Source organism: Tachysurus fulvidraco, chromosome 24 (assembly GCF_022655615.1).
Source record: "Tachysurus fulvidraco isolate hzauxx_2018 chromosome 24, HZAU_PFXX_2.0, whole genome shotgun sequence".
Taxonomy (NCBI): domain Eukaryota; kingdom Metazoa; phylum Chordata; class Actinopteri; order Siluriformes; family Bagridae; genus Tachysurus; species Tachysurus fulvidraco.
The window spans coordinates 2,482,862-2,495,361 of NC_062541.1; the positions used below are offsets into that span (position 1 = coordinate 2,482,862).

Consider the following 12,500-nt stretch of genomic DNA (forward strand, 5'->3'; position numbering starts at 1 on the left):
TAAACACGGAACAATAACATTAAGTGTCCTTTACTCAACTAGTTTAATTACAGCGTAGACATGGCAGCGATCCTGCAGACATCTGTGTAGTGTAGAAAAAAATTAGAAGTGGATTCGGAAGAGCGTTTACTTTTTGGCAGTGGAAATGTAAAGAGTCGGTCATTTTCGAGGGACGAGATTTATTTTATCGTGCTCTGAGTTTACCTTTTGTCAGCGATGTTTGTGAACACTGTGATCAGCTGTCACAGATTTCATGATCAGGAAAGAGAAAAGGAAACTGTGGTGTGGTGCCGTCTGTAATTAGCAGTCGTTAAAATGGTGGGGTTGTTTTTTTTCCAGGTCGAGCAGCTTTCCAGCGCTGCAGTGGAACAGATCTTATGGGGTTTCTAGCTGTGAATTAGTGTTGTGTGGATTTTGTGGATTTCCTGTCGATTTACTTACGGTCATCTCTTTCCTACATCACGTCTTCCTGTTTCTTCTTGTAACTGTAGACGGACACGTTCATGAAAATAACAGACTTCACTCACGTACTTTCGATGTTTTCTCTCCAAACCCTGAGGAAACGGGTGAGATGAATTTAATATAACGTCCACTCGATGTTCTGGTTTAAAACGTTTTTTTTTGTTTTTTTTAAATTCTCCCTTTTAAACTTTAGTTGTAAATATCATAAATATAATAACTTATTTAAACAATAAAGAAAAAGAAAAAAACAATTACAATATGTAAACATTTCCGGTTCTCTTCCAAATCTACTCCAGCATTCCCATTTCCCAGAATTCCCACATTCCTATATTCCCAGTTAAATATGTTCCAAGTTCCAGTGCATTCTGTTTTTCCTAATTCAGAAAGTCCCCAGTCCCAGTATGTACTCAGCTCTTTGTCCCCAGTCCCAGTATGTACTCAGCTCTTTGTCCCCAGTCCCAGTATGTACTCAGCTCTTTGTCCCCAGTCCCAGTATGTACTCAGGTCTTTGTCCCCAGTCCCAGTATGTACTCAGCTCTTTGTCCCCAGTCCCAGTATGTACTCAGCTCTTTAAGTCCCCAGTTGTCTGTATGTCCATGTTTCCTGTTCCTTGCTATTCCCAGTTTCCTTTAATTCCCAACTCTGTGTTCCCAAAATTCCCAGATCCCTGCACTATGTTTCCTCTTCCTATCTTTTGTTTGTTGTTCTTTATATTCCCAGTTCTCCATGTTCCCATTTCCCAGTATGCCCAGTTCCAGATTTTTCCAGTTTCTTTATTCCCAATTTAAGTTTTCGCTGTGAACATGCTTAATGTTTTGGGAATATTCAAATATTTCCAAAAATCTTCAACACACATACACACACACACACTCTCTCTCTCTCACATACACACACACACACTCTCTCTCTCTCACACACACACACACACACACACACACAGACACACACACACACACACAGACACACACACACACACACACACACACACACTCACTCACTCACTCACTCACTCACTTACACACACACTCACACTCACTCACATTAACACACACACACACACACTCACACACACACACACACTCACTCACACACACACACACACACACACACACACACACACACACACACACACACACACACACACACACACACACACACACACTTTTGTAAAGTTTTCTAATCACCTCTCAGGTTCTTGGTAAATGTGAGAATAAACTAAATTGGATGTAAGTCCATGAACAATGTGGAGTTATTTGTGACTCGGAGCAGTGGAAGTGGGAACACGAGGTTAGGAGGCAGTCGGTCAATAGCAGGAACTTCCCCGTTTTTAGAGCAGGAAGTATTGTGATTGAGTTGACATGAGTGATCCTGGAGGTACTTCCTCTCTCTCTCTCTCTCTCTCTCTCTCTCTCTCTCTCTCTCTCTCTCTCTCTCTCTCTCTCTCTCTCTCACACACTGTGTGTGCATGTGTGTGAGCGTGTGTGTGCAGTTACACACTGTGTCCAGCAGGTGAGGACAGAGGACACCGAGAGAGAGAGGAAGCGGCTTGAGGCTTTCCTGCTGTACTCCCTGCACCTTCACATGTTTAGAGCAGGAAGCACCAGCGGAAAGGAAGATGTTTACTTTTAAACAGAGAAGCAGCTGAAACGATTTGCTCTGTAGACGATTTCTAATCTACTCAAACTACCCCAAGTTCTCATATCCCTTTAATCACAGTTCTGTATGTTCCCTGTTCCCTGTGTTCCCATTTGTCTGTGTTTCCTGTTACTCAAACTCCCAGTTTCCTGTGCACTCAGTTCCCAGTGTTCCCATTATAGCCAGTTCTCACTTCAGTATGTTCCGAGTTTCCAATATCACAATTCCAAATGTTCCCTGTTTTATCTTTCTCCGGTTCTCTGTTCCCGGTGTTCTCACATCCCTGACTGATTCCTACATTTCCAGTCCTCTGTATCACTAATGCCAGAAGTTCCCAGTTTCTTATGTTACTAGTTCCTGAGATTATAGTCACAGCTTCCTGTATTCTCAGTTCCTTGTGTTTCTACTTTCCCTTTCCCTATTTATCCCAGTGCCCTGTGTTTCCATCTCCCTGTGTTCTCAGTTCTCAGTGTTCCTGCTTCCAAGTGCACTGTGTTTTTATTTCCCTGTTTTTCCAGTTCCGTGTTCCCAGTTCCCAGTGTTGTCCCTTCCCATTATTCCCAGTTCCCTGTGTTCCCAGTTCCCAGTGTTCCCAGTTCCCAGTGTTGTCCCTTCCCAGTGTTCCTAGTTCCCAGTGTTCCTAGTTCCCAGTGTTCCCACTTCCCAGTGTTGTCCCTTCCCATTATTCCCAGTTCCCAGTGTTCCTAGTTCCCTGTGTTCCCAGTGTTCCCAGTTCCCAGTGTTGTCTCTTCCCATTATTCCCAGTGTTCCAAGTCCCTGTGTTCTCAGTTCCCAGTGTTCCTATTTCCCAGTGTGCTGTGTTTTTATTTCCCTGTGTTTCCAGTTCCCAGTGTTCCAGGGTTCCCAGTATTTCTGGTTCTCAGTGTTCCCGGTTCCTTCTGTTTCCATTTCCCTGTGTTCCCAGTTTCCATTATTCCCAGTTCCCAGTATTCCTAGTTCGATGTGTTCCCAGTTTTGTCCCTTCCCATTATTCCCAGTTCCCAGTGTTCCTAGTTCCCTGTGTTCCCAGTTCCCAGTGTTCCCAGTTCCCAGTGTTTTCCTTTATTATTCCCAGTTCCCAGTCTTCCGAGTTTCCAGTGTTGTCCCTTCCCATTATTCCCAGTTCCCAGTGTTCCCAGTTCCCAGTGTTCCCAGTTCCCAGTGTTCCCAGTTCCCAGTGTTCCTTTATACATTTATTATTACAGATTAATTTTATTTTTTATTCAGAAGATTTTTTTATCTCCGTGACTCACTCCTTTCCCCTGAACTGTAAATAAACCCTGATGTTGAATGTTCCTCTCAGTCTCAGGTCTTTTCTCATGACAACAAGCAGCACATGAGGAGCTGTAAACGTCAGAACTGTCTGTATCTTAATGTATGATATGTTTCTGGTTCGAGGCGTTTTTTCCTTCTGTACCTTTGGACGTCAAAGGGCTTTTCGGCGTCGACCATTTAAAAGCGAGTGTCTACTAACGTCCCCCTCGTGACCATCCGGAGGCCGTCGGGAGTCTGGCGGGCAGCGTGGGTAATGTAGTACGTACAGGCGCTGCTAGGCAGCGTGGGTAATGTAGTACGTACAGGCGCTGCTAGGCAGCGTGGGTAATGTAGTACGTACAGGCGCTGCTAGGCAGCGTGGGTAATGTAGCGCGGCGGTCTCAGCAGTGACTCATCCCATTAATGGATCTCTGGCTGCGTTTAGGCGGAGGTGAACCCGCTCCACCTCCTCAGTACAGACCGAGCCGCTGTCACTCCTCTCACTCTCACACCTGCCCAGTCGATCTGCTCCAGGACTCCCACTGTCTCCTGTCTCTCATCCACAAACACACAACAGCCCAACAGAATATCTGCTGCTGTGCTAAAGCTGCATGAGCCCAGAATGAAAGAGAAACGTGTGTGTGTTTGTGTGTTTGTTTGTGTGTGTGTGTGTGTGTGTGTGTGTGTGTGTGTGTGTGTGTGTGTGTGTGCGCGCGCTTTACCTTCCTCTCCGTTTCTGTCATCCTGATGTTTTTATTTTGTCTCTAATGACCTTTAGTTCATCTTCTTTGAGCTGTAGGATCAGTCACTTAGCGCTGATGATTAATGTCCCTCCTTTTTGTTCTTATCGGTTGTTTTCCAGATAATTTGATAGAATTCACATCACATCCTCAGCTGATGAGTCCATTGAGTGTTTGTTTGTTTGTTTGTTTGTTTGTTTGTTTGTTTGGACCGACTTTGGTTTTTATTACAAAAACCTGAACTTTCAGTTTCTTCTGTGTTTTTGCAGTGTGTGATCATCACAGCCGCTCCGCTCAGATCTGCCATCATGGGTGACGGCGAGGATCCGCTCTAGGACCCCTCGCCCTCCAGAGCGCGCACACACACACACACACACACACACACACACACACACACACACACACACACACACACACACACACACTTCCTCTGGAGATCATCCTCACCTGAATAAGAACGGACGTGTGGAGCCAGCGGACGTGAGATCCATGAATTCATCCAACACTCCAGGTGAGACTCTTTCAGCTGCTGGTCTCAGCTCGCTTCATCTCGCAAACTGATCAGTGCTTCCAGTGGTTTACAGAATTCAAGCGGAGATTCAAACAAGGAGATCTCTGAGGAGATCACTTAGGCCCTGAGGAGATCCCTTAGACCCTGAGGAGATCACTTAGGCCCTGAGGAGATCCCTTAGACCCTGAGGAGATCACTTAGGCCCTGAGAAGATCCGTTAGACCCTGAGGAGATCACTTAGGCCCTGAGAAGATCCGTTAGACCCTGAAGAGATCCAATAAATCTCAAGGAGATTCAGTAGATCTCTAGGAGACCCCACAGATCTCAAGGAGATCCACAGCCACAGTGTTTATTAAATAGGATCATGTAGAAACATCAATAAACAGAATTACAGCATTGGGTTAAAAATCTCAAAAAGAATGAAATAAATAACACCGTCAGCGTCCCACAGCTCCATGTTCACAGCTTTATTAATGTTGGACTGTTTTATTTGTGTGTGTGTGTGTGTGTGTGTGTGTGTGTGTGTGTGTGAGAGAGAGAGAGTCTACATTTCTTGGTGAAATCAAAAGCACAGGATTCTTGTTATAAACTCGTGTGTGTCCCCTTTAGGAAGGTTGTGAGCTCTCGTTTGGTCGTGTTCATTTCTGCAGTCTCACGATTCACGATATTTCCGTCAGATCTTCGATGTTGGAGTTTATCTGTTAGAAACCAGATCATCACCTCTCTCTCTCTCTCTCTCTCTCTCTCTCTCTCACACACACTCCCCCTCACTAATTCCTCAGCATCGCACCGTAACCTCACGCCCGGGACGAGTCCTGCTGTCCGAACGCCGGGCTCGATGTCCCAGAACGCAGTGCAGCGGTACGACACAGTCTGCGACATCTTAGCATGACGGAGGCGACGGACAGATTAAAGCACTGCCGCATCACCGACTGTAGAGAGAAAGGAAGTGAGGGTTAAATCCCAGTGCAGCGCTATCAGCCAGGGGAGCGGCATTGTGGGTAATATAGGAAAGGGGTTTGTGTGTGTTATAGAATTGTAACGTATTTATTTCGAGCCGTTCGTAAACATATCGCCGTTTATAAAGAGTCGTGAACGCGTCGTTTCAGCAGTATTAATAATATCTCGTCACTCGACCTTTCCTACTGCGTCTGTCAATTCCTGATCCACTTGTTCATTCAACCACTCCAAACACACACACACACACACACACACACACACACACACACACACACTCCTCTCCTCCCTTCTCTGGTTTATAATTAGAAGTGGTGACGGCCGTGCAGACCTTTACTAACCTCCCGTCCCTTCGCTGACGTCGGTGAATGTCACTGTTTGCCGTGGCAACCTCGCTCTTCGCTCCTCCACTGCCCCGAGGGCCGTACGCTCATTGGACCACTCGCTCCAGCTGACGCCACTCGGGGTACTCGTGTGTGTGAGGGGCGTGTGGGTGTTGGGTGGGTGTGTGTGTTGGGTAGATTGTGGGGAATGTGTGTGTGTGGGGTGTGTGTGTATGTTGTTGCATGCGCAAAACATCAGGTCAGTTATTAAGGGTTGTTTATCAGCTTCATAATTATTGGCACCCTTGAGTAAATGTTTAAAAAAATAGTCTCCCTTTTTTTTTTTTTTAAAATTAAAACATTAAAATTGAATTTTTTTTTTTAAGAATAAGAAAGTCATTAGGTCACAGATTTTGGCTCCTTTTTAACTACGATTCTGTTATAATTGATTATTACTTGTCGGTCCTACGTGTTTGTCTATCAGTTAATGAAGGTATGTATCTGTTAGCTTGATGAAGGAGGCATGACCTTTGTATCTGTCAGCTTAATGAAGGAGGCGTGGCCTCTGTATCTGTCAGCTTAATGAAGGAGGCGTGGCTTATGGAACTGTCAGCTTAATGAAGGAGGCGTGGCCTATTTATCTGTCAGCTTAATTAAGGAGGCGTGGCCTCTGTATCTGTCATTTTAATGAAGAAGGCGTGGCCTATTTATCTGTCAGCTTAATGAAGGAGGTGTGGCCTCTGTATCTGTCAGTTTAATGAAGCAGGCGTGGCCTCTGTATCTGCATCTTCATGCATATTCATTGAGGATTCCTTCTTTATGACAGTAAAAGTGTTATTTATATATATATATATATAGTCAAAAGTATGTGCACCCCAATCATTTACCCCTTTACGATTTCTCTTCACTGGAGCTGAGAGGTCGAGTCTAAGCCTTGCTCCGACAAAACAACGTCCCTAAGCTCCATGAAGACATGGTGTAGAGGTGAAGGTTGAAGTGAAGAACTCTAGTGTCCTGTACTGAGCCCTGACTCAACACCGCTGAACACCTCTAGAATGAACTGGAACTGGAGTATCCTCAACATCTCAACATCAGAGTCTGACCTCGCTGAAGCTTTCTAGCGGAAAGCCTTCACAGAGGAGAAGAGAAGATTGGAGCTCATCATTATAACAGCGAACACGTGAGGAACAAATCAGGAGTTAGTCGTTCAGCAAGAACATATGAGTGAGAGTGTAAAGGACAGGGCGCACATACTTTTGGTCATATATTGTTGTGGAGTGAGATTAAAGTTAAGGTTAAACTACTCCTGATCTCGACCGGTTTGTGCGCTTCAGACAGAGTGCTTTGTAGATTGTGTCATGAAGGACCTACTGAATTGCGGAAAAGCAGAGCTGGGAGTGAATTTTCCGAGCGAACGACCCGAGCGCCTGAGCAGGCGGCTGTAGCGAGAAGAAACAAGGAGCTCGGAATAAAATTCGGATAAACTGCGAGTGACGGATGTGTTTGCAGAAGCGCTTTCGTTAGAGCACTGCGGGGAGCTCGGCTTCTCCTTCCAGGTAGCCGTCATTATGTGCCTGTGTTAATATTTGTATCGGGGAAATAAATAAGTAATAGTGTGTGTGTGTGTTTGTGTGTGTGTGTGTGTGTGTGTGTGTGTGTGTGTGTGTGTGTGTGTGTGTGTGTGTTATCTGCCCAGGCAGAGCGATGCAGCTGGTGCTGTGCGGCAGATGACTCATCACCCTGCTCTGTTTGAGAAGAGAGAATCACTGTGCTTCCTGTGTGTGTGGGTGTGTGTGTGTGTGTGGGTGGGTGTGTGTGTGTGGGTGAGTGTGTGTGTGGGGGGGTGCCTGTGTGTGTGTGCATGTGTCTCAGCATATTAATCCACACTTGGGATGCAAGTTCTTCCGTCTATACTTTGATATGAGTCATCACATGAGTAGAAAGCTTGTGCAAGTGTGTGTGTGTGTGTGTGTGTGTGTGTGTGTGTGTGTGTGTGTGTGTGTGTGTGTGTAAAACGCTGATGGGCGTCTTGATGAGGACGGTGTTTAACACGTGTCTTGTTCCCGTGCATTAAGACTCGGAGACGGTGTCGGAGATAAACACTGAGGGGAAAGAAGTTCACACCTCACAGCCAGCTGACGCTTTCACTTCCTTCTTGACGCGTTCAGTAAAGACACTTTATTTCTGGACCTGAGTTGTAGATGTTAATTAGTGCTTGTGAACCTGAGGTGAAGTGTTGTGTTGTGATGATGTGCGTTTTACTGAGAAAAGTCACAAAATTACTCACAAAATGTGGTGGCCTGTGAACTGCACTGAGCCACTATGCAGGGTGTGACAGAGGTGTGGTCTGAAGGGGGTGTGGCCTGTTTGTGCCAGGTGTCAGGTCTCAGAGAAGGAGGCTTGGCTTGGCCTATATGTTTTTCCAGTCATTCTGAAGGAGGTGTGGCCTGTGTGTTTGTGTGTCAGAGTAAAGGAGGTGTGGCCTGTGTGTTTTTGTGTGTCAGAGTAAAGGAGGTGTGGCCTGTGTGTTTGTGTGTCAGAGTAAAGGAGGTGTGGCCTGTGTGTTTGTGTGTCAGAGTAAAGGAGGCATGGCCTGTGTGTTAGTCAGTAAAGGAGGCGTGGCCTGTATTTGTTAGTCAGAATAAAGGAGGTGTGGCCTGTGTGTTTGTGTGTCAGAGTAAAGGAGGCGTGGCCTGTGTGTTTGTTAGTCAGTAAAGGAGGCATGGCCTGTGTGTTTGTCAGTCAGAGTAAAGGAGGTGTGGCCTGTGTGTTTGTGTGTCAGAGTAAAGGAGATGTGGCCTGTGTGTTTGTTAGTCAGTAAAGGAGGCGTGGCCTGTGTGTTTGTGTGTCAGAGTAAAGGAGGTGTGGCCTGTGTGTTTGTGTGTCAGAGTAAAGGAGGTGTGGCCTGTGTGTTTGTTAGTCAGTAAAGGAGGCATGGCCTGTGTGTTTGTGTATCAGTAAAGGAGGCATGGCCTGTGTGTTTTTGTGTCAGTAAAGGAGGCGTGGCCTGTGTGTTTGTTAGTCAGTAAAGGAGGCGTGGCCTGTGTGTTTGTTAGTCAGTAAAGGGGGCGTGGCCTGTGTGCTTGTCAGTCAGAGTAAAGGAGGCGTGGCCTGTGTGCCTGTCAGTCAGAGTAAAGGAGGCGTGGCCTGTGTGTTTGTTAGTCAGTGAAGGAGGCGTGGCCTGTGTTGTTAGTCATTTCTAGGAGGTGTGGCCTATCACTTTAAATTAAATAAATACTGCATTAAACATCACATATTCTCATTTCCAGCTTTAAAAACACATCAGTTTCTTCTACCCTAATGAGCTAATTAACCCGAGCGATCCAGGAGAAATCTCAGCTCAATTCCTTTTCTGAAATCAATAAGAAATGGAGAAATTAATTGGCAGATCTTCTTCTTCTTCCTCTTCTTCTTGGACATAATGAATACTGCTTTTTTTCTTTTCTGGCTAAATTAAAACAGTGGGTTTTTCCCTCTGAGAATTTGGTACAGCAGTCAGAGTTATTTGGAGTGGGCGAGTACACACACACACACACACACACACACACACACACACACACACACACACACTCTATAGTAATGTCTTTTTTGTTTTGCTGTTTGTGGACTTGTCCCTGTAGAGCTCATGGAGGAAGGCGAGGAACAGAACAGCGGCCCACAAAGTGCTGCCTTTAATCCAGATATTAATATATATTTATATTTCTTTCTGCACTTTCCATCGTAAACACATTAAATACATCCGAGTGCTTCAGCGCTCCTCTGATGAAGGCTTTCCTCATGAGATCTGTGAGAAAACCCAGAGAGCTATCTTTCCTCTCTCTCTCTGTCTCTCTCTCTCTTTATTTATTGTTTTGTACCTTTTAGCATGTAGCCTATATAAAGCCTATAAAGTTGGACAAGTGCTAGCTGTGTTTAGCATAGCTGTCACTATACTTAGCATGTATGTGTCTACAGCCATTTTGACCTCCTGACCTTTCAGACTGGAAGCGACAGTGATGGCAACAGATTCCTCTTCAATGTCATAGTGCAGAGTCAAAGTTACCTGACAGAACAATGAGCTGATCTTCTGGGTTTGATCACTTTAGGGGAGTACAGTAAACATCTAAACTGAAGTTCTACACAAATATTAGACCTGTTATTAGATGTTCTGTTCTGAAACCTTCTGAGGAAATAAAATGATCTGAGTCCTTCTGAAGAAGTAAAGAGATTCAGGTTCTTCTGAGAATATAAAGGCTCTGGAACCTTTGAACAAATAAGGAGCACAAGCTTCCTGATTATACAAAATAGGCCAGGAACCTTTGAGGAGTTCTAAAGACTTGAAATAATCTGAGGAACCGTGTGAGGAAATAAAGAGTCCAGGAACCGTGTGAGGAGAGACCAGGAACTGTGTGAGGGAATAGAGTCCAGGAATCGTGTGAGGGAATAGAGTCCAGGAACCGTGTGAGGGAATAGAGTCCAGGAGCCGTGTGAGGGAATAGAGTCCAGGAACCGTGTGAGGGAATAGAGTCCAGGAGCCGTGTGAGGGAATAGAGTCCAGGAGCCGTGTGAGGGAATAGAGTCCAGGAGCCGTGTGAGGGAATAGAGTCCAGGAGCCGTGTGAGGGAATAGAGTCCAGGAACCGTGTGAGGGAATAGAGTCCAGGAACCGTGTGAGGGAATAGAGTCCAGGAGCCGTGTGAGGGAATAGAGTCCAGGAGCCGTGTGAGGGAATAGAGTCCAGGAGCCGTGTGAGGGAATAGAGTCCAGGAACCGTGTGAGGGAATAGAGAGTCCAGGAACCGTGTGAGGGAATAGAGTCCAGGAACCGTGTGAGGGAATAGAGTCCAGGAACCGTGTGAGGGAATAGAGTCCAGGAACCGTGTGAGGGAATAGAGTCCAGGAACTGTGTGAGGGAATAGAGAGTCCAGGAACCGTGTGAGGGAATAGAGTCCAGGAGCCGTGTGAGGGAATAGAGTCCAGGAGCCGTGTGAGGGAATAGAGTCCAGGAACCGTGTGAGGGAATAGAGTCCAGGAACCGTGTGAGGGAATAGAGTCCAGGAACCGTGTGAGGGAATAGAGTCCAGGAACCGTGTGAGGGAATAGAGTACAGGAACCGTGTGAGGGAATAGAGTACAGGAACCGTGTGAGGAAATAGAGTACAGGAACCGTGTGAGGAAATAGAGTACAGGAACCGTGTGAGGAAATAGAGTACAGGAACCGTGTGAGGAAATAGAGTACAGGAACCGTATGAGGAAATAAAGTGTCCAGGAACCGTGTGAGGAAATGGTCCAGGAACCGTGTGAGGGAATAGAGTACAGGAACCGTGTGAGGAAATAAAGTATCCAGGAACCCTATGAGGAAATAGTCCAGGAACCGTGTGAGGGAATAAAGAGTCCAGGAAACTTTTAGGGAAATAAAGGATCCAGGAAACTGGTGAATTTTAGATGGAAATTAGGAGTTTTGTGACCACCTGTGGACATAAAGACAATGGTTTCCCTCACGTCCTGTTTCTGTGGAGGTGACGTGTGTGTATCATGTTAGCGCTGTAGCACACTGCAGTTTGTTGTGTTTTATATAAACTTCCATAAAGCACACGCTGCCCTCCTGCCAAATATTCCTCAACTCACATCAGAACACCTGAAAGGTAGATCTGCCCGTAAATAACTGTGTGTGTGTGTGTGTGTGTGTGTGTGTGTGTGTGTGTGTGTGTGTGTGTGTGTGTGTGTGTGTGTGTGTGTTTTTATGGAGCCCAGAGGCAGGAGGAGGGTTTATGAGACTGTGAGGAGTGATGCTTGTTGATGCTGGAGGGAGAAAGGGACGGGGAATAACACAAAATAATAAAAACCCTGAACCACACTGATGTCTGATCACAACCAACAGTAACAGGTGTGTGTGTGTGTGTGTGTGTGTGTGTGTGTGTGTGTGTGTGTGTGTGTGTGTGTGTGTATGGCATGGAGGCAGCAGATCAGAGAAATATGTAATGACGGTCAGAAAGGACAATCAGGACGGTCAGAAAGCCCGTGTCTATCTTTATCTTTCTTCCTCTCTCCATTTCTCTTTTTCTGTTTATCTGTCTTTCTCTACTTCTTTCCATTTTTATTTTTGCCTTTCTTTCTTTCTCTCTTTTTCTGTCGCTCTTTCTCTGCCTGCCTCTTCCCCGTCTTCCTCTATCTTTCTGTTTCTGCCTCTCGTTCACTATCTGTCTTTTCTGTCTCTCTTTTTCCTCTCTCTCTCTTTTTCCTTTCCTTTTCTGTCTCTTCCTTCCTTCCCCCTCTCTGTCGATTAGGGTTTTGACAGATCAGTCTACATCAGAGGATCGATGTACTGATGTTACCGAGTTTCAGGAAGGAGTGGAACCTTCTAAGGAAAGAAAGAATACTGGAGAAAAATAAAAAGCTTCCCAGAAATTCCTGCAAACTTTCTAAAGAAAAATTTCCTGAACATTCCGGGGAATAAAATCTTTCATTCAGTAATCCTCTGAGTTAATGAAGAGTTCCTCAAACTTTTGAAGGGGAAAAAAGAAAAGAATTCCAAAATCATACCAAGAGTTCGGGAATCTTCCGAGAAAATGAAGGATATAATTGAAATAAAGAGTGTGTAAGAAACAACGTCTAACATTTTCCATCATCTTTTTTTTGTTT

At 45.4% G+C, this 12,500-nt stretch overlaps 1 protein-coding gene across 3 annotated transcripts in view; it reads left to right on the plus strand.

Annotated features, from left to right (window-relative positions):
* LOC113647897 (histone deacetylase 5-like) overlaps window positions 1–12,500 on the plus strand; it is a 58,234-nt gene that overhangs the window by 11,667 nt on the left and 34,067 nt on the right. For 2 of the 3 annotated variants that reach the window (XM_047808315.1, XM_047808314.1), the window contains exon 2: window positions 4,361–4,602. The exons of the other annotated variant lie outside the window; for it this stretch is intronic. Coding sequence is in view for 1 of the 2 variants with exons in the window: in XM_047808314.1 (XP_047664270.1) it covers window positions 4,581–4,602 (22 nt within the window). In the remaining variant the exon portion in view is untranslated. The remainder of the gene's footprint in view (window positions 1–4,360; window positions 4,603–12,500) is intronic. 3 annotated transcript variants of the gene reach the window in all.